The 22,122-nt window shown below is 39.8% G+C and overlaps 1 protein-coding gene across 14 annotated transcripts in view; it reads left to right on the forward strand.

Moving 5' to 3' along the window:
- Nucleotides 1-13,466, forward strand: part of LOC137265983 (nucleolysin TIAR-like) — a 202,271-nt gene extending 188,805 nt beyond the window's left edge. For 7 of the 14 annotated variants that reach the window (XM_067801472.1, XM_067801474.1, XM_067801476.1 and 4 more), the window contains 2 exons: nucleotides 2,392-2,415; nucleotides 7,594-7,824. In XM_067801472.1, the coding sequence (XP_067657573.1) occupies nucleotides 2,392-2,415; nucleotides 7,594-7,613 (44 nt within the window). In that variant the 3' untranslated portion in view covers nucleotides 7,614-7,824. Of the gene's footprint in view, nucleotides 1-2,391; nucleotides 2,416-7,593 lie in introns of all 14 variants that reach the window. The other 7 variants (XM_067801475.1, XM_067801473.1, XM_067801483.1 and 4 more) reach the window with 3 other exon arrangements.
- Nucleotides 13,467-22,122: the final 8,656 nt, after the last annotated feature.

The raw sequence follows: 22,122 nt of genomic DNA on the forward strand, positions 1-22,122 counted from the left end.
TCTCTCTCTCTCTCTCTCTCTCTCTCTCATATGCAAACACACAGATTCTAATGTCATGCAATCTCTTTAAGTTCCTGCGAAAAATATGACAGTCATTATATGCTCTCAATGTTCCTGCACAAGTGTGCCACAATTTTCCAATATGCAGACAAAATCTATCACAATTTCAATATACTCCTGAGAAAACGTATCTGTGTCAAAAGTTCAAGAGAAAATATATGACCATTTTGAGCCTGTAGTTCCCGTTGCCCACTGAGAGTCTGTCCATGTTCCGGATGAGTTTTTCTTATTATCTCTGGCTACGTGTCGTGTACATCACAGCCCCAGATATTGTCCATTGGAAAACTCCTTAAATCACTGAGAGGACAACCCCAAATATCCCAGCCCTATATCTGGTAGGATATTATATTACTCTGTCTCAAATCTTAACAATATTCTCGCATGACATAGATGAATCTCATTACTCAGTCTAGCCGGCTGATGTCTAGTCTTGTAGGATACAGAAGAGCAACATATTGTTCAGAATTAACCTTTTCGTTTAGCAATCTCTCTTAAAGCATACTTGATAACCAAATCTTACACTGTATGAGGGTGTTCCTGCTCTGCCAGCCAGTAACTGTGTAACCATTGATTCTCTTAAGGAATCGTGCCTCCAGCCTGCTACTAAGACGTGGATAAATCTTCTGGTCTGCTTAGCCTTCGAAGACCCACCCACCCATTCATTAACCCCTAGTTGTCCTTGTCGTGGTCTAGATGGGAGTATTTTGGGTTGAAGTAGCGTCTTTACAAGCAGATACATGATCGCCAGTGAACATTAATAGCTGCCAAAAAGGGTCTTCGGCCTTTGGAAGTCATGCTTGTCCACAAGCTCGAGGCTACTAACATGTGCTTTGGACAAGTGGGTTGGGTTTAGCCTTGTGGTGAAAGCATTTGCTCATGACACTGAAGACCTGATATACTGTGGGAAACTCATTTCTGGTGGTCCATGTGCTGTTATAAATGAATATTGCTACAAGCAGTGAAAAAAACTTGTTGCACCCACTCAATCCATTTTCCCAACCCATCCCACGTGCCTTTCGGTATTCCTTGGCGTTCAATTTCGTGTTAAGGATAATCAATGGGATATTAAGTGTAAAAACACTAACAAACACCCCCTCCCATGCACCCAACATTGACAAGGATAACATTTTGTGTGTTTACAGAAAGACAATAAATAAATACTTTTCAAGTTGTCAACATACTAGTATCTGATCAGGAAGGGTTATTAATTGTGATTGAGATGGTTTGGTTACTAATACATTGTCTCAAAAGTATGTCGCCCTTAGTACCATGTTGTCTAGGATTTATGGGATTGCGTTTTAGGAACACAAACAGGGATATATGAGAGAAATTATCCCACAGGACAAGTAAACCAGCCTTTGCTGAAGAGATGTAGAGTTGAAACCCCTGCTTCCTCTTCAAAGCTCTCTCAACATCAAGCATAAAACAATCATTTGGAATATATACTTCCTCCAATGACAATTCAGTCTACAAAGCTTATGCTGCAATTCCCCTCAATGTTTCATTTGCATCAACACTGAGTGATCTGCTCAGAATCTTGATAAAGGAAAACTCCATAACAACCTGTCCCCTGAGAATTATCAAATTTGCCCTTTCATCCAGAAGGCATTTAGATACTATTTGCAAATACAGCCCTCGTTCCTGCCTGGAGGGCTGTCTTAACGGTTTGCGTGGTCGTAACTTTTTGTGAAGAGCTTTTGAGAGACAGACTTCACCTGGTTGCAGAGTTAGAACTTGTTAGTAGTTAGTTAACGGTTTGGTTTGCATGTTGCACATTAACTAACACGACATGATCTCAATAAGGCCTACTAAACACTAGTATTAGATTGTCAATACTTAAGTTGTGCCCCCATTGAGCGTACTAAACACCAATATCAGTTTGTCAATATCAATCGTTGCTACTTCTTGTAGGCCTATTAATGACTTCTGTGGAGCCTTGGGCAGATTGGTTCGTTTGCAAGTTAGAATGCTGTCCGGAATCTTGTATCTAAACATGTACTCTTGTGTGGGTTGGTTATGAGTGGATAATACTGTTTATTTCTGCTCTTTTGTTTGTAATCATATGTTCTTGTTCATTGTAATGTATTATAATGGCTACTGAGAAATTATTGATCAGAGTATTACAGCTTTTCCAACTTAAATAATCAATACTTTTAAAACATTAATGGTTATATTAATTTAAGCATTTTCAAATTTTGTTTGATTTTCAGTTGTATGCTTTTAAGGCTATTTTTGATTTATTTGATAACTGTGGAATATTAGGGTTAGGACATGTGATAACGGTAATATAGCCCTGGTTTGTTTATTATATATACTGTTTTTGTTCTCCAGATGAGCAGGATATTCCCCAACTAGGTTTGTTATGTAGTTAGTGTGTGTGCCAAATATATGCATATCATATATTGATATATCTATCCAGTGTATATATCTGATATATATCCTGCCCCTGTTTGTCTGTTGCGAGTGTGTGCTGTGTTTAAAGTGGCACCGAAGGGTACATGCTTTCTTATCTTATTGGGTAACGCTTCCACTGACGTCAGTTGGCTGGTCTGGTTTGTTCATGTTTCATTGTTTAGGAAAACATTGAAATGATGATTTCATTCGTAGGTTTCACAATTTTCATACTGTTTCAAAATTTCTGTTAATGAGGCTGCATGCCTAAATGTTTCAGCTGAACTTTTTCATCCATGAAAATATTTTGAAACAAAACTGCATTTGAAGGCCATGTTCATGTGATTGTTAAACATTTTCCAAATCTTGTTATGCTACAGGTTAATATTAGTTTCCATACTGACAACTGTGATCAAAGCTTTTTTAACAAGGCATATTTTCAATGCCCATGACTTTTTTCCCCCCTTCCCTTCACTTGGAAGAGGAGCAACAGTTTGCTGTTTTTTATGCCATCTCACTGGTTTATTGCATAGTATTATATTTTTACATTTTTACAGTTTGTTCCTTCTGCACAAAAACACTTCTATCACTATCACAATTTTAGTCGCAAGCGCTTGATATAGAAACTCTTGTCTCGCTCATACTCCATCTGTCTGTCGTCCTGTAGCACTCTGCTTTGTGTGATATGTAGAGATGCTTGTAACTCTGTGTAGCCGCATAATCTAGTCTAGCAGATGGCTTCCAAATAGTCAGTGCTGCTCTGGGGTTTCTCTGTACTTCTGTTTCTGCACTAGCATGAATTAAATGGATGAATTTTCTTCTAAATGAATGGAAATTGTGCCAGGAGTTTTATTCTTGTGCCCGTCTGTCTGATGTCATCTCCCTTTCCCTGGCAAGATCAGGCAGTTCTGCGTCTGATTCAACTCTCTCAATGGGGAACTGGAAACCGGTGATGGGGCTTTGGGGTGGAATAATTGAGAAACATTCATGAAAAAAAGTGCAGAACACCTTGATTCGCAGAGGAGAAAAATATGATTTGTGGTTTGGGAGAATTTCAAAAACATTTATGTAGTAATAGTGTAGACTGAACATTGACTTCTTCTTTTTTTCTTGTATAGCAATTGTATGTTCCACTTAGTTCTCTCTGGTTTATGGAGGTTAGCACTTAGTCATGCCCCTTAGTTGCCAGGATCTGCTGGAAATGATCCTTGGTCTGTGAACATACTGTTTCTCAAAGCCATATTAGCACTTGTCTGTGTTCAGGTATGAGATTATCTTAAACCTAAGATGACTTACATTTACATGAAAGAAATAATTACAACTTCTGAATATTTCGCACTTGTTTTTCACTGTTAGATGTGGACTTTATGGATAGGTTCCTACAAAGAAATAAATAACATTTTAGGACACATTACTGCAATACTCTCTCAAGGGCATTTACAGGTTCATACGTGTATTTCATAACACTGTAACTTTAATATGTTTGTATTGTCAAATTGTTATCAATCATATCACTTCCTGATATAAACTTTTTAAAATCTACTGATTATTAGTTTCATCTGTATATCTATTGCATTGATATTGATGTATATAATAACATCAAACAATATAAACCAGCATGACAACAGTAATTTCCATAACTTACTAAACAAATCTGCATCCTCACATCCAGGTTTCGAGTGCATTGAGTAGACGAATAACTAGGTGTATACAATACACAGAACCATTTAATATATTATATCATGTAAATGACGTGATGCAAGACAGCATCTGTGCACAAACTATGCTAGATTACGAAATCGATGAAAAAGTAAGCAGGGTCTTCTTTTTTTTGTTTCTGGATAAAAAGTTTCTGGAAATGACCATGAGTAGTGTCTGATGGAGATTGTCCAGGCGTGGCCATCCCCCCTCTCTACTGCCATCAATCTTGATGACATTTAAATCTTGCAGAGTACCCCCAACTCGGTGTGCTAGGTTTATTGTGCATCAGATAGTATTAAACTCCCAATAACATTTATCGTCTCATCGGATATCGATTCCCACCTGGTTTATTGCCTTGAGCTGAGTGAGGTCGGACAGGCAACCAGTCTAGAAACATCGGTCTACTGATTCCATGTAGACTGTATCCCAGTCCCAATATGTCTGTTTTCCTCAGTCCCCCGTTCATAAAACAATAAATGGGCTGAATCGCTGGGCCAGAATGATGATGATAAAGGATTTAAAGAGATTTGCCATTCTTTTATTGGTTATTATTACATAATGATACCAGTAGAGGGCACGAAGTCTGACAGTATTTATGAATTATACTGTCAATTTGTTTTGAGTAGCCTCTAAAAGCAATATTGGACTTACACTTCTCAAGTCGATAAAAGTTCTGAACGGCTTTCAAAATGTTTGCAGATAGCGTGAAACATGCTGGAATTAATATAAAGCTAATTTGAAAACCGCATTTGGCATAACTATTTGAGTGAAGAAAGTACTTTAATTTCATTTAAGTATTGATGATATAAGAGGTTGTTAAAACCAATGACATTTAGAAAACCCCAGCAAAATGGCAATGATATTTATGAGAATTTTTCAGAATTCAATCAAGATGATGGTTTTTGTTAAGACAAATTACAAGCGTTTAGTGTTACGTTTCTCTGACAAATGGATGTAACCGATCGCATGCAAACAGCAGTCACAGAGAAATGAATAAATAATGAAAGGTATCTGATGATCATGAAATCATTCTCTTTTTTAAAGATTGGTGGTTGTAGAAAAATGCTGAATTGCATTCACGTACGATTTGTTAACCTTACCAATCTCCTCGAAGGAATCTTTAGTGTTCTCGCTGCCCTTTGTACAACTTAAATTTGATTTAATCTGACCTGTTAGGATTTTTTTAATCATTATTTCCCCAGGGTAATTATCTTTTTTGGAAAACTTGTCGCGAACGTAATGATGGGTCCAGGAATGCCCCGTGAGGCCTGTTAGCTGACGACCCAATCTTTCTAGTTTGTGGGGCTTTCTAACATAATTTTGCAGTTCTACATTTTCCTTGAAGATCAGAGAATAAGAGATTAATATGTCGAAGGCAGATCAACAAAAAGTTAATCTGACAGATTAAAATGGTTGAACTTTCCAGTTAACATGTATGCCCTTGCTTAAATAGATTTTCTTTGTAAGTGCTTGACAGGTTTTTCTCTTTTAATGACATAAAGACTATTAATAGAGGGCATGTGACAATGGACTTTGCAAGGATTTCACTGGGGATTCATAAATCGGATATGTTTGTGAAAAATGGCAAGAAAAACTTATGTTGTTTTTTTTTGTTTTTTTTAATGAAATTTTTACCTTGTCAACGCTTTGAATATTTTCAACAGTCATTTCTTTTTTTATCAGGTCGATAATATGTCTGACACTTTTTGAAATCTCATTTTTTAAGTAAAAATACTTTGTTTGAAGTTTGTTTTCGGAGTGAAGTTCGTTTCATGATCAGACTGGAGTGTTATGACTAATGGCATAAAAAATATTGATGTGAGAATTCTCTTTAAAGAGAACCTTTATGCATGAATTTGTTAAACACACCTCTGTTTTGTGAATAAGAATGTTATGCTATGTAAATATATGGTAAGAAAAAGAAAGTGATATTGAGTAACGGTAGTACTTGAGATAAAACTGGATGTAAAAAGTGTATTTCTAACAAAACAGGACTAAAAGCCTCTATGCAGGAAAATCTTTACCCAAAGCACATGTTGAGGGGTCAGTGGCATAGCCAAGTGGTTAAAGAGTTTGTTCGTCACGCCTCAAACACAGGGGTTGATTCCCCACATGGGTGCAAAGAGTGAAGCCAATTTCTGGAGTTTCATGCAATGATATTACAGCAATGTTGCTGAAAATGGTATGAAACCTCTCTTGCTCACTCATTCACAATTGAGCATTGCTACAGAAAGCATAGATATGAAGTCTGAAACCTTACAGCCATGAAGATCTGGATTAGAATTGATGTTCAGTGAGTACATGCTTGGTGCAAGAGGCGACTGGATCGGTTGGTCAGACTTGCTTACTGGGTTGACACACATCATTGCATCTCAGTTTGCTTGGGTGAATCTTCATGCTGTTGATCACTGGATTGCCTGATCCAGATCTGATTATTTACATCATACTGCCATCATATAACTGAAATATTGCTGAGTGTGGCGTAAAACTAAACTCACTCAGAAACATCAGCTTTTTAATATTACCTAGCCTTCATCTGTCATACTCATTGAGCATAAAATGGGTTCTCACAGTATTTATAAATGTCACTTCATAATCTGTTTTGAAAATTTCAAGGAATATTTGGCCAAAAACTACACAAGAGGCACCAGTCTGATTGTAAAAATTGTGGTAGTGTAGCAAATGGTTGTGCATAAGACATACCCAGCAAAACATGCTAAATCATTGAGACTGTATGAGAGTAAATAATTATGCATTCCTCAGTGCCAGCCTTGTCCTGATGTAAAAACACTATACTCTGTGACTATGATGGTACGTGGCCTGAAGTACAATAAATATTTCAGGGCTACCTTTTCCAACATTGCATGTATGAAAATATGAATTTGAGGTATTGAAAGTATTTTTGCTTGATGTGTCCCTTTGTGTATGGTACTCTCTAACCACCAGTCTGTCCATCTGTCTGTCCTCTTGATGCTGCATGATGCTTATTAGCCCCCTGTTTCTCCCCTCCCTCCTCCTGTCAGATTTCTTTCAGAACCTGAAGGGTTAATGCTTGATTGACAGCATAGCCATCTGAACTCTTGCATATGACTGTATGTTTATATACTGTTTACCTGCTGAAGGCAATTGTGAAGGACTGGTTGTAGATCCCAGAGATCTCCTTTAAAGGAACCTTATCTTTAATAAATCTGTGATTCAAATTATCTTGATTTTCTCACACATCCTCGTAGTAAATACTTTTTACACCTGGCAGTGTTCAAATATCATAATGATAATAATAATTTCAGAAGTGTTTCCCAAGTTTATATTCAGCAGAAACAGATAAAATGCTTCATTGTAAAGTAATGGCAGCTGTGGTTTTTGTGACTTTGATACCATTTGTCTTTGTTAAGATGTGATGTTGAGCGTTGATTTGTCTAAGGTTGACATGGTTTGTTTCAGGTTACCAGCAAGCACAGTAACCTTCATATAGGGTTATCTTAGTAGTACACTCCTTGTCCACGAAACAAGTGACCGGAAACTGACCGCCGACATTCATCAGCCGTCTGTATGTCCATCTGTCCCCAGACTAAAGATAGCGACAAGTCAGATGGACAGACGGATGGACGCAGCTTCGATGGGGATCCAGTGAACCTAAGACGGCGTCTTTACATGCGTTGTACATAGTCCAAATAGGTAGATTAGTTAGTAGTGGAAACATTCATGTGTTTGTATGTCTGTGGTGAAGTCCATGTGTACATGTACGTACTAAAAAAAAATTGTTTTGTTTTTTGTCCATGAGGTAGAGATTGATTTTTTTTTCCCAGGTATTTCTTGTGTAAATTGTAAGTCTATACAGAAGTTGGTAAAGTCACAGCGAGATATCTTCTATCCCTGTCGATTATGACTCTGTACAGTGTTGTATGATTGACAAATGCTCATTAATATTTATTGTGAAAAACCAACCTCTGTGATCATGTGGTGCGAGAAAGGTCGGAATGACCTTTGATCTATTTTGTACGTTAGCTCGCAGAGACCGTAGCTAATCATTGGTTGGACGGACGTCAACCTTTCATTTTACTACCTTGTACAAGATAGCCGGTGTGGCTGCTACTGTTCTGCTACCTGTAGCGCACATTTTGGTTCAAAAGACCGTAATTGATATAATTAGCATCCTGGGTATTTAAGCAATTACTGGGTTGTTATTAGACAGTTTCAAGGACAGACGGGATAATTGTCATTGCTAATACGCTTTAGATCATTAATTTTTGGAAAACAATGTTTAGAAATCAACCGCAACGAAGTTAACATGACATGTCAAAAATAATTTTCATTGGAAAGCTCCATTAGCTTAATTGTTCTGATATGCACATATGTGATGAGGTGAAAGACAGGATGTGGATTCGGATGTTTAATTAGGATGTTGGGGAAAAGGGGATTCTGACATCTAGTTTCCACTGGCGGTAGTCAGGGGATTCTGACATCTCGTTTCCACTGGAGGTAGTCAGGGGATTCTGACATCTAGTTTCCACTGGCGGTAGTGAGGGCATTCTGACATGTAGTTGCAGTTGGTTTGGAAGTAAGGGGATTCTGACTCTAGTTTTGAATGTTGGTAGTGAGGGGATTCTGACGTCTAGTTGCAGTTGTGGTAGTAGCAGGGATTCTGACGTCCAGTTGCAATTGTTGGTAGTAACGGAGAGTCTGACATCCAGTTTCCAGTGTTGGTAGTGAGGGGATTCTGACAATGGTTTCAGATGTTGGAAAGAAGGATGTTCTCATGTCTAGTTGCCGCTCTTGAAAGGGTAGTCTGTCCATGTTAATGATAGGAGGGTGTTAATCACATCAATTACGGTAATTCCTCTTTCCTTGCTTTAACATGATAATCAGTTTTGTTTTGTTTTGTTGGTAACCCCAGTTACTCTTCACCCAAAGAGTCCACCATCTAGACGTGACAGTATGATAGGTTTTGTTACCAGCAGTTTGATGATGATGATTATTATTGCTATTATTCTATTGACTGTTGACTCATTTGTAAAACTTCATTTTTCATCTTAAAGGTCTGTATTGACATCAACACGAAAGAGAGCCAATTCTCTATATTTTGATATGATGTATAATTTAACTGGAAAATTGATGAGAGTACCACGCTGTACCATATATCTATCTAGCAATGTACATAGTATTCATAATGTTTGTTTTTACCAAGCTAGGTTGGTCATGCTCACTAAGTAGAGAAAATATCAGCAATTAACGGTGACATGCCCTACTATAGAACAGTTAATCACTACTACACCACCGACCAACCAACCATCAACAGACGGGGTTTCTGTACAAAGATGTTGAAAATATATATTATTAATATCATTATTAGGATTGTTGAATATTGTTTGATTGATGGCATATATGAAAGTGACAACGTGAGGTTGAGATTCTGTGTATAATGTTGTTGCATGTGAAATAAATATTAGTCCATTGTAGAAAAGTCAATGATTTTAATGTTCATGTTGTCCGTGGGTGAAAGGATTCTGTAAATACAGCTTTTGTCTACGAAATGTCTCCCAATGTGCGACGTATATATATATATACACTCTACTATTGGTTGGCGTGGTATTATGGGGTCTCGCAATTCGCTTATAAACCTACATGTCGGCCTTGTTTTAGCAAGTTGGTTTCTGTGCCAAATTTCAGCTCTGTACAAATTGCAGGTTTTATTTGCCGCAGCTTTTCGTAAGTTGAGACATTTGTAAGTGTCAGTGGAAGCTTGTAGAGGGCGGTATTCGTCTTGGGTCATGTGTCATCGCTGGGGGCTATCCATCATACCTATCACCACAATGTAAATACCTTACTATCCTAACTCGGTCAAACTCGTACACATGCATGCGTTGTTCTTATCCAAAATAGTCAAATAATGTTCAGTTAATTTTCCGTTATCACAAATCAGGCAGACTACCCCCATCTTTTTTTTCATGAAAAAATTCTTTGGGGGCATGCGTTAATGATAGAAAGTTTTTAATCTGTTCATTTGATTGATCGTTAATTAGTATCACACAATGCAATATTTTAGAATGTGTTTTACTGTTTTAAGATCGATGTGGTACAGTAGACCAGCTGACAAGACGTTACTTCTATAGGTCATCATCCTCAGTAGTCAAGGGTAAGAATTTTCCAGATAAGTGTACAAGTTTCTCGCGATTCTTCATGTGGCTACCCATCATTCCTGTTTCCTGCTTAGCGGAGTTTAACACTCAGAACGTTTCCCAAACATTGATGCAGTGAATGCACGTTATGATATTATCCTAGAACCCTTTTTTCCTTTGTTCCGGCTTTGTGGTGCAGTTGTATGCATCAATGCAACCTGATGTTATCCTAACCATTTGTAAGTATTGTATTATCACAAGCAAACACGTGACATTGTACAGTTTTATATGTGACATTAATACCTTCATAAATACATATGCTTAGTTTTGACGAGAGTACCAGCAAATCGTGTTTAACACTCCGCACCGGAGTGACGATCTCAGCGAACTTTATCTATTTGAATTTTTGAATTCCACACTACTGTTGTTTGTATCAAAGTATAAAAGTCATAATTTTCGACGTTGTTGACTGACCATTGGTTGTTGATGGTTGGATCAACACTTATTTTGTGACGCCTATATACCTTCGGCCTCTGAACCGAGATTACCTTCTTTTCTAAGCAGATATTGATTCAACAGTTAACATTAAATGGTTGTCCAACATGCTGCCCTGCTGTTGTCAGTTCAAAAGCTCAGGTAGTTTTGGGATAGTACAGTTATAATATCAAGCAAACTTTTCATTTTCTACGCATCATTTAGTTTGAACGTCAGTAAGGACTGGCAATAGTGACCAATCATGTTTGTGGGAGATAGGACATCAGTTACCTCTAAGGTTGATGGGGAGATGCACTTAGGCAAGATTGTTATGCCAACTGAAATTAACAAAGGTGTCATCAATTTTTAATCAATTTTTTTTTAAAGTTTGTATCAGGGATGTAAATATAGTAAGACACCAGGATCATGTGTTCTTTGTATTTTCCTGGCTTTTTTGCAAATTTGAGAAAGCACTACCCACCAAGAATTGCTGTTGATTTTTTTTAAGTGTTAAATCTGCATATCATGTCATTGGAGACGATTCAGGTCAGTGTTTGAAATTCAAATAACCCAGCAGTTTTATGATACTGGTATGTTTATGACGAGCTTTGCTTCCACTTTAATTACCCTCTCAGGAGAAGTGTTGATGAGAGCATCTTGTAATAGGTGTTGATGTGAGAGCATCGTGTTATGGGTTCATTAGCCAACACAGTCCCACACACTTTAGTATTTCCTGTTGTAAGGTTGAGAGAGTAAACCAATCATTATTTCAACAAGGTAAGCATTATGACCTTCTGTTAGTATGTCATATGTAGGTACGGTAAGCACTGTCTATCATGACGAGTCCGCAACAGAAAATAGTCCCAATACAATCACCACCATTTTGTATACAGTGTATTGTTTCATAACATTGATACTCTTCATATGAAATATCACTATTCTTATTTATTACAATTTTGATCAGACGTATGCTGTACATATCAGAGAAAAAATGTTTAGCTTAATATCGGTATACTTTATTTATGAAATTTATCGACATATTTACCCCATAGGCAATGTCAAAGTTTATTTTATAGATCTTTTTTATGTGAGTTTTGTAGCTCTACTTTTACTGTTTTCGATTATTCTATAATCATAATATCATCAATGAGTTGATTGTAATCTTTGAATTGACACAAGTCCAATTTTTGCCTAAGAGCAGCATTTTATACATAATGATTAATTGCCTATGAAGTGAATATGTACGTTTGCTTGACATGATTTGAAATTCTCAATGTAGATGCATACTCGCTGAAGATATTGCCATCCTGCAAGGTTCTAGTCAGTTTGTTTATTTTTATGTGCATTATGTACTCCATTTTTGCACATCATCTAACTGATACACATTCCAAGATGTCCTTTGATCTGACAAACCTTTAGTGTATTCAAATGTATTTAAACAGGGATACTACACTGAACTCGGTACACAGGTTCCTTACACATTTACATTCATAGAAGACATGATGAGGATGAAATTATTCGATTCATGACAGTTAGGTTCTTTGCTTGAAATCATAAATTTTTTTAGATTGTTTGATGTAGTGTAGCCTAAGGTACTTACAATGAACTTCATCAGATGTTTGAATACAGTAAGGAGTAAGTTGGCTGCAAATTTCCTTGAAATTGTTTTATTGTTATTGATTGTCGATGGGTACAAATCAACGTCAGTGTTATTAACATGAGATACAACTTCTAAGAATTTCTTCCCATAAAGCTCTTTACCAGTTGCAGTTTCATCTTTACCAGTTTCATCATTTCATGATGACCTTGTTTGTTGATTTGTATCTGGTCAAACACTGTCCAATCTGGCTGTTTCCACTTCAAATCGGTTCATACCAGCCCTAGCCAGTCTGAGTCTTGCCATATCAAGTCCAATGTTCTGCTTAGACAACCAAATAGTTTGGTTCAGTCTAGAGTCAGTTCAGTTCAGAGCCTTATTTCGTGGGGAGATTTGACGGATTCAGCCAGATCTGAACACAAGAAATTTGCAGCTAATCTAAATTGAAGTTGGGATTATTTTCTGTGAATGACCTAACCAGTTCATTCCTATATGACATGCTGCTGTCTCCTGACAAGGAGAGGAGACAGCCCTTCATTCTTTTAGCGTCTGCTGCTACTGCTGCTGCTATTGTAGATAAGTATATATACATATATAAATATCATGTAGGTACTAGGTGGAACCCATGGAGACTGTCTAACAAGTCATAGGAACGCAGATAGGTACTACTGTACTCTGGCTTGTCTATGGTATCTGGTCTGTTGCCCAGGTCATGTGAACTGGGTTCATTTGGAGATTCTGAAAATACCATGAACTTGATGAACCATCTGTTGTTACACTGCTCATTTTGTATGCATGTTTCATCATTCATCTGTATACACTGTTTGATCCAGCCTGAATTGTATTATGTGGGGGAAAAAAGATCTGTGGATATCCACGACCAACCTGTCTGATCGTTAGATGTAGATGTAAATGTACTTGGTCAAAATGGAGTCCCACCTGGGACCTTGCCATGAGACAAGCCAGCCTCAGTTACCTCCCCTGTGTTACTGTGGTGTGTAGATGGAGCCATTGTCTGTCACTCTGCTGTAGGTGTTAGATATGTCAGGCCATGGCTGATGGATATGAGAATAAAGTGTTTGTATATCCACACTTTGGACTGGAAAATAAAGAAGACTGGTTTGTAACCGATCGTGTTTGTCCTTTTTTTATTGAAAACAAAGCCTGCACTTCTTTGACCTATCCATTAGCTGCAGGATTCCACCTTTTTTCATTTTTTTTTTCTTTTGAAGAATTGATTCTGTTCTGCATCATTTAAAGTGCTAGTGGTTTCATGCGACTTTTGCATCGCAGTAAACCCTATAAGCTGAGATCATTGTGTTGGAGCATGTGCCGTAAGCATGTTTACAGTGAAAACAAATCTCAAACTGCATATTAACTCTTGACTTTGTATCATGTAAAGAATATGTGGTCGTCCGATTCAGCTTTACCAAGTTAAATTGTGACTTCAATTTGTGAAGTTCAAAGGGGTATTTATGACCCTTCCACTTCGTGCCCACGAGCTGAATCAATGTTATCACAGGCAGCTTTCCATATGGCCAGTCTCTGAAGAAGCACATACACAGTGGGTGCTCTTCATCACGCAGCAAACACGTGAAATCTGTAGAGGGAATTGATCACCACACACTTTAAACAAAGAAAAATATTGAGCCACTCATGCATTTTCATAATATATTCTTTAAGGCCTCGCATGTAATACCAAAAGAAATTATAAATATGTCGTTAGTCCTTGCCTGGCGCTCGGCATTAATGGATATAGCAAAGACTGGTCGCCCGAAGTCAGTGTAATGCATCATAGTGCGGTATTCATGGCTAACTGCAGCATGATATGACTATAAACCCAGCTTATTTCTGGGGTAGTAGAAGCAGCCACACCAACACACGAATACACATCGTGGTTATACGAAATTAAATATTTTCAAGTTAAACGTTTAACCTCACCCTCGCCTTTTCAGGCAAAATATACTGTGATCCTTAACCGAAATAACGATAGCATCGGGTAAAATTACGAAATAACTTTGATCAGCCATGTTCATGATGCGAGGGTCAAATACAGACCAAAGTAGTTTGATTTCACACCTAATTTAAATTCCCTTTTAAAGTGAGATGCGAATTATGACAGCCAGTGCATTCCCACCACTCTGCAAAGAATGGAATGAAGTCTAAATAAAACACTAAGCTTCGTTTGATTTTTTTTTTTTTCATTTCATTTTTCCTTCTTTATTTTTTTCTTTTCATTTTTAGGTTAAACAAGAAAATACACCGGGACTTGCTTTATTTGAGCTTTTGCATTGAAGAAAGACTTGGACGGAAGGGTAAATAACGTGGTTCAGGAACTGTGAGACACAGCGGGCTTTCCATTTCTCATGGAGATGAGAGGGTGTGATTAAACTGAAACAATGTTCAAAGCAGCCTGAAACCGAATGCAAGGAGTGTTTGTTTTGTCTCTCCATCTGGGGATTCCTTGCTGGAAGATATCCCCAGTTAACAGCAAGTAAAACCATCAGCGCAAAGAAGTCTCAGCTGTTAAGTTGCTATGTCACTGAAACTTTAGGATTTAGTTAGTTGATTGGTTGTTGACCACCGCACTCAGCAATACCCCAACTGTGTTAACAGCGGCATATAAATACTTTACTCTGGACCAGATCCAAATGAGATACGATGATCAAGTCAGCGAGCTAAGCCACCCAACCACGTTAGTCACCTTTTACGACAGGGTTAGGGTTAGGGTTAATGACAAATGACATGAAGTCATTCCAGCACAGCACAGAAGTCACAGATTCGGTTTGGAGACCCATGGTTTGTTTCCACATGTCATCGTATTCCTGTTGCGCTGACCAGTGCTCTTGATGTCAGTCACCCGATTGTCTGCTCAGCACGTGGATATGTTACGTTCACATTACTGCTTAGTATAGAATACGGTCATCCGCCTCCTGTGAACGCTTACAATCGACGTGTGGTGACTGTTATATATAATACCCAGCTACAGAAGGCAGGTCATATGTAACCCGAAGTCTGATGAACCGAACTCATGGCGCATGACCTTTCGCGAACCCATCTCTTGCTTGACACTGAAATGATGTTAAGAGCAGATAAAAGCTTTCCCGTGAGACTCTCTTCGAACGCGAAATTAAAGAAGAAATGTACACCTATGTTATCCAAGTGCAACAACATATTGGGTTTAAATTCGTTATCGCATTGAGAAACATACATTAGGTACTCTCGACCAATCAGGAACTTGCCAGAGAAAACAATATGGGGTACTTTCGACTTACTGTTATCAGGCCCGAGAAACTAACATAGCGTACTTTTGAACTGCTCCAACTGGGAAAATGACCGAGAAACTAACAGAGGGTTCTTTTGACCTGCTCCAACCAGGAACTTGACCGAGATATTAACATAGGGTACTTTCGGCCAGCTGCAATCAGGAACTTGACCGAGAAACTAACATGGGATACTGTCGATCTGCTCCAGTCAGGAACCCCCTTAAGAAAATTAAATGAGGTCTGCAGGCCTGCAACAATCAGGGTCCATGAGGAACAGACATGAGGTAAATGAGGACTCGTTCTGCCATGGAATCCGCATGGGAAATAAGATATTGGTGAAAACCATCTGGTCTGTCCTGCAATTACTACTGGACAAGCATGATATACTAATGACTTGTTGTGTCCTGGAATGGCCCTGGGGAGATAGGTGTATGGTAGGAGCGGCCTTTTGTGTCCCGGACCTTCCATGGGTAGGAAAGTATAAGGTATTAGAGACTTGTAACCTGGATGTTCCCACGGAGGACAAATGTAAGATATTAGCGACTTGTTGTGTCCTGGGACCCGTTCATAAAACGATGGTAGCCGTAAGGTGATCATGAACTCCTATACTTTAACATAGACTTAGGACTGCTTTGCTAACGGGGCTCTGGAGTGTCTGGAAAGATGGAAGTAAGGTACTAGCTACCCTTTGTAACTTGGGAGTGTCCTGGAAACTCAACTGTAAGGTATAAGCGAGCAGTTGTGATCTTGAAGAGCCCTGGAAAGAAAGGTCCAAGGTGTAAGCGACTTGTGTAAAATGTCCAAGGAAGGGGGATGTAAGGTATTAGAAATGTGCTCTGTTTTGTAATTCTTGAGAGAAGACAAGTGACAGATACTAGCGACCTACTTTCTCCCAATAGTCCTCTTAATCCTTGCAGCAATCACCTTCGATGCTGAGATTTGGGAAAATATTTTTTCATCAGCATTAATTTCAGATTCAGTGGACCTGGCTTCAATCGGCCGGAATGAAAAAAAATAGTTTTAATCAACACACGAGCAGGATAAAGAAGAATTGAAAAAAATCTTTCTCTATCAGACGATAAAAGAGGGCCCAGTAAATTGTGATCAGACGATTCCACCATGACCTTGTTTTTTATGCATTCATTCGTGTGATATCAATTATAACTATCAGTTGAGTGCAGTGACATTTGGTGTAATATTACCTCATATCCCATGCACCCCAGCCTGTTGGCGGCTGATGCTGACTCATGACGTCATAATGCCAAACGATATGGAACATGGTAGTCGATTGATGTCCCGAGCCGTGCAGGTGGTAGCCGAATTTATCCATACAGGAAGTCACTGAGGGTTTGTGAGTGCATGGCTGTCCAGTGTGGCAGTTTTCCTGAGATAAAACTCCCAAAGTTGCTACTCCGGAGTCGAAGATGGGAGACCAGAGTTTCCTGACAAATACTCCAGGGACTCTCCTGAGTGCGCGAAGCAGCTGTGGGACTCGGTACATATACGTTAACGTGGATATCTGGCAGAAAACACTGTCTGGAAAAAAGTTGATGCTGAAAAATACTCCAGAGGCCATTTGGGGTACTTAGAGCACCCGGAAAACGTAGGGGTACGGTGATCAAATCATACCTTACCGCAGACAGTGAGTGATATCATGAAGGCCACTCAGTATTACGGCACCGATGGTGTGTGTGTGTGTGTGTGTGTGTGTGTGTGTGTGTGTGTGTGTGTGTGTGTGTGTGTGTGTGTGTGTGTGTGTGTGTGTGTGTGTGTGTGTGTGTGTGTGTGTTTATGGTGGTAGTTATGTGTGGGAGGTTGGGAGGTGGATATGTGTGTGTGTGTGTGTTGGGGTGGGGGAGTGGGGGGAGGGGAATGATGGCACCATGGTACATTGTAGGTAAGGTGGAGAGTTCACACAACATACTGGCTGTAAAACTCGACTTAAAAATGGCATTTCGTTTTTGTATCATTGGGTGGTGGAGTACATGAGCAAGTGCGATTAAACGTCAAAATTTGCCACCCAGAGGGATTGCTTCTCTTAAATTGCCACCTTATGCCTAGCCTGGTGATCCGTTATGTAACTGTAATACTACCTCAATGGGCGGATTCAGGAAGTTTGCTACACTACGCAAAAAGAAAAAAATCTTCAATGTTGTCTTAAGTCATTTTCATCACCCCACCCCGATCCGCCCACGACCCCGTTTATCCTTAAACCAACTTACTCGCTCTCTTCATAGATCTTTCAATGTAAAGAGCGGTGGGGTAACCTAAAGGTTAAAGCATTCGCTCGTCACGCTGAAGGCCCGAGTTCGACTCCGATCATGTGTAAATTATGTGAAGCCCTGACTGGTGCTCCCCGCTGTGATACTGCCGCAATATTGCTAAAAGCGGCATAAAATTAAACTCGTTCATTCCTGTGTAAGTGTTGTCTGAGGTAGCAGGACAGGCAATTGACTGACAGACAGTGAAGCGTTTATTGTATTGGACTGACTCACCCAACGGAGAAGTAGGTTTTGTACTGAGAAAGAAAGATAATTAAAAAAAGGTAATATTATAGATCTGGGGAAAGCAATTAAGACCCGTTCGTTGCATAAAAAAAAATAAATAGTCGCCCCCAATGACGTATAAAAAATGAATGCGTTCAACGACTGACCAAACCAATGAATTGTCAATAATGAAACTCTCACCACAATCCCCATGACAAAATCCAGACAAGGATAAAAATGATCACCGGGTCCCTGAGTATATTAATTTCAAAATATATTACTCTGTCTAATGACATGACAACGCGTTGGTGAACATGATAATTCTAACCGAAGTGTAGGGAGGGCACAGAAGTGGGGTGTCTGGGGGTGCACCGAAGTGTAGGGAGGGGCACAGAAGTGGGGTGTCTGGGGGTGCACCGAAGTGTAGGGAGGGGCACAGAAGTGGGGTGTGTCGGGATGCAGGAGGGAATCAGCTGGAATGACTAGACACTCATGTGGATAAAAAAAATTCAACACAATACGTTTATCTCCATTCTACCATAACCGTGTTATTCAGATTTTAAACAAATACATAATGTGTTGGAAAATCAGAGGTATATAGCGTGATTATATACCTCTGAATGACTTTGATTAACCAATCACAATTCAGTATCTACTGAAGTCATGGTAGAATACGGTTTTGATAGTAACAAATAAACCTATTGAAATTGAAAAGCGACCCAGTAAAATGGACGACTCGGAGCCTGAGGTAATGCAGGCTTGTTTCCTTCAGGGCTTTAGCATTGCCGGTCGGGCTGGGTCGGGCTGGAGCGGGCTGGGTCGTATCAGGGAAAAAAATGTGGTTCGGGGACTGTGAGACAAACTAACTGTTAGACAGTAGTGCTGTTGTACAGTCCATAGCCATGTATACATAGCGTGTTGTATTAACCAAAATTGAAGGGTTGTTTGAGGTCAAAGTGATGGCGTTATTTGGAGCGTTATGGAAACGATCTGGTCTGGATCAGACAATCCAGTGATCAACAGCATCGATCAAACCGGTTATATGTGTCAACCAAGTCAGCGATCGTTACTACCCTATCCCTTACGACAAGCATGGCTTGCGATCAGTAGTGGTTAGTAGCTGTGGTGTTGGGGGGTGAGTGGAGAGGGTAAATATTAAGTGAGTGAGCAGCAGTGGAGGTTGTGGCAATGGTGAAGGAGAAAATATGGTTTCACGTCGTTTTAAACAATATTCCATCAATGTCACGGAGAGGGACACCAGAAATGAGCTCCACAGATTATACGGTCCTGGTAATCGAACCCATGGTGGTGGTAGTACTAGTAGTGGTGGTAGTAGTAGTAGTTGCAGTAGTAGCAGTAGCAATAGTAGTAGTAGTAGTAGTAGTAGTAGTGGTGGTAGTAGTAGTTGCAGTAGTAGCAGTAGAAGTAGTAGCAGCTGTAGCAGCAGCAGTAGTAGTAGCAGCAGCAGTAGTAGTAGTAGCAGTAGTAGTAGTAGCAGCAGCAGTAGTAGTAGTAGCAGTAGTAGTAGTAGCAGCAGCAGTAGTAGTAGTAGTATCATCATCAGTAGTAGTAACAGCAGCAGTAGTAGTAATAGTAGTAGTAGCAGCAGCAGCAGCAACATCAGTAGTAGTAGTAGTAGCAGCAGTAGTAATAGCAGTAGTAGCAGCAGCAGTAGTAGTAGTAGTAGCAGTAGCAGTAGCAGCAGCAGCAGCAGAAGTAGTAGCAGTAGCAGTAGTAGTAGTAGTAGCAGTAGTAGTAGTAGCAGCGATAGCAGTAATAGTAGAAGCAGCAGTAGTAATATCATTAGTAGTAGTTGCAGCAGCAGTAGTAGTACCAGTAGTAGTAGCAGCAGCCGTAGTTGTTGTAGCAGCAGCAGTAGTAGTAGTAGCAGCAGTAGTAGTAGCAGTAGTAGTAGTAGTAGCAGCAGCAGCAGTAGTAATAGCAGTAGTAGCAGCAGCAGTAGTAATAGTAGTAGCAGTAGTAGTAGCAGCAACAGTAGTAATAGTAGTAGTAGCAGCAGCAGTAGCAGCAGCAGCAGCAGAAGTAGTAGCAGTAGCAGTAGTAGCAGTAGTAGCAGTAGCAGTAGAAGCAGCAGTAGTAATAGCAGCAGTAGCAGCAGCAGCAGCAGCAGAAGTAGTAGCAGTAGCAGCAGTAGCAGCAGTAGCAGCAGCAGTAGTAGTAGTAGTAGCAGTAGTAGCAGTAGCAGTAGAAGCAGCAGTAGTAATAGTAGTAGTAGCAGCAGCAGTAGCAGCAGCAGCAGCAGAAGTAGTAGCAGTAGCAGCAGTAGCAGCAGCAGTAGTAGTAGTAGCAGTAGTAGCAGTAGCAGTAGAAGTAGCAGTAGTAATAGCAGCAGTAGCAGCAGCAGCAGCAGCAATAGTAGTAGTCGTAGTAGCAGCAGCAGCAATAGTAGTAGTAGAAGTAGTAGCAGTAGCAGTAGTAGTAGTCGTCGTCGTCGCCGTCGTAGTCGTCGTAGTAGTAGCGGCAGTAGTAGTAGTCGTAGCAGTATGAAGAGGAAGTGCTTGAGGAGGCGTGGGAGGACGAAAGAAGTATCAGGCGCAGTCTCATTACAATATATGTAGGAATGTCAAAGACCGACTATTTACGACACAAAAAGTAGTGACCTACAAATCACAACCATGCCGGCTCCATATTACACACATTCCCGAAAAAAAAATATAACCAGATTTCTCTTCAAAGACAATTACACCAGAGCAGCATCTGTTAACCCTTTGATGCCAAGGAGGAAGAGGCGACGCTTTTGATGCAGGAAGCACTGATAAAATGATCCATTACAACCTTCATGTCACATATGGAGGTGTTCGGACAGAATTGTGATACTGCTTGGCTAGACCGAGTCGAAAGGTCAGCGATAGATGAATATATCTCTTCAAAGCCGCGCTATTCCAACAGCTAGAACCACAGTGAGTTATCATTGAGCTGTCTGTGAGAGATAAGCTAATAACACAGAGATTCGGATGAGATAGAGGTCTTTTCAGCTGTGGGTAGCCGTAAGTGTCTTTAACGCAACATGATAGGTCTTTGTGTATTTGCTTTTGACAGGCCGTGACGGAAGGGGATTATCTAGAGTGATGTTATGCTACCGACAAGGTATAGAGGGCGACCTGTGATTTAGATGAGAGCAGGTGTGTTTGGCTTGACGCGGATTAAGGCAATATTTTAGTCGTAATACGGTGTGTCTGTTTGGTGTGGGAGGACAACGCTGACAGTGATCCCCGTCGAAGACGTTCACTTCTTGGTGACTCCCACGGGGACGTGTTGGAACGGTGCTGACACACAGAAATATTAGGGTGAAAAGACAAGTCTTTCTGCCGGATTAGAATCGGTCCTCAGCAACCCATGTATTAAGCGACTAATGGGATCGGACGGTCTGGCCTCGCTGGCTTGGTTGACATAGTTCATAGTTGCTCAGATCGATGCTCGTGCTGTTGATCATTGGGTTGTCTGGTCCAGAATCGATTATTTACAGACAGCCCCCAAATAGATGGAATACTGCTCAGTGCGGCGTAAAACTAAACTAACTCACTCACTCAGAGAGGAAATTTTTTTTTCCTTTGGATTTTTTATGTGTGGGCTTGGGCGTGGGCGTGGTGTGTGACTAGACAGTTTATACTCAGCTAACATGACGATCCTTTAAGTAGATAATCTATCGAACTATTTCATCACTGTGAAAGAGGACACATCAGAGTCCAGTGTTGTTTTCGGTAACAAAATTATGATCTACTGTGTCAGATTGTTGGAGAAGGCCTGAACGTTCAGCTGACTAGAAACATGGGTGCCCCGCAAAAGAAAGAAGCGCAAATAAATAAATGAATGAATGAATGAATGAATGAATGAATGAATGAATGAATGAATACCATTTATTCATGTCCTCCTTAAAGAACTCAGGACCTTGAGAAAGCCCTGATGATATGTATGGCATTTCAGTAAATCTCGAGTTCTTCATCGACTCTTGCCTCAAGTTTCCCCGGATGACTTCACAGGAAACAGACTTGCATTACGCTGCAACATCA

The sequence above is a fragment of the Haliotis asinina genome, chromosome 15 (assembly GCF_037392515.1).
Source record: "Haliotis asinina isolate JCU_RB_2024 chromosome 15, JCU_Hal_asi_v2, whole genome shotgun sequence".
NCBI classification, from domain to species: domain Eukaryota; kingdom Metazoa; phylum Mollusca; class Gastropoda; order Lepetellida; family Haliotidae; genus Haliotis; species Haliotis asinina.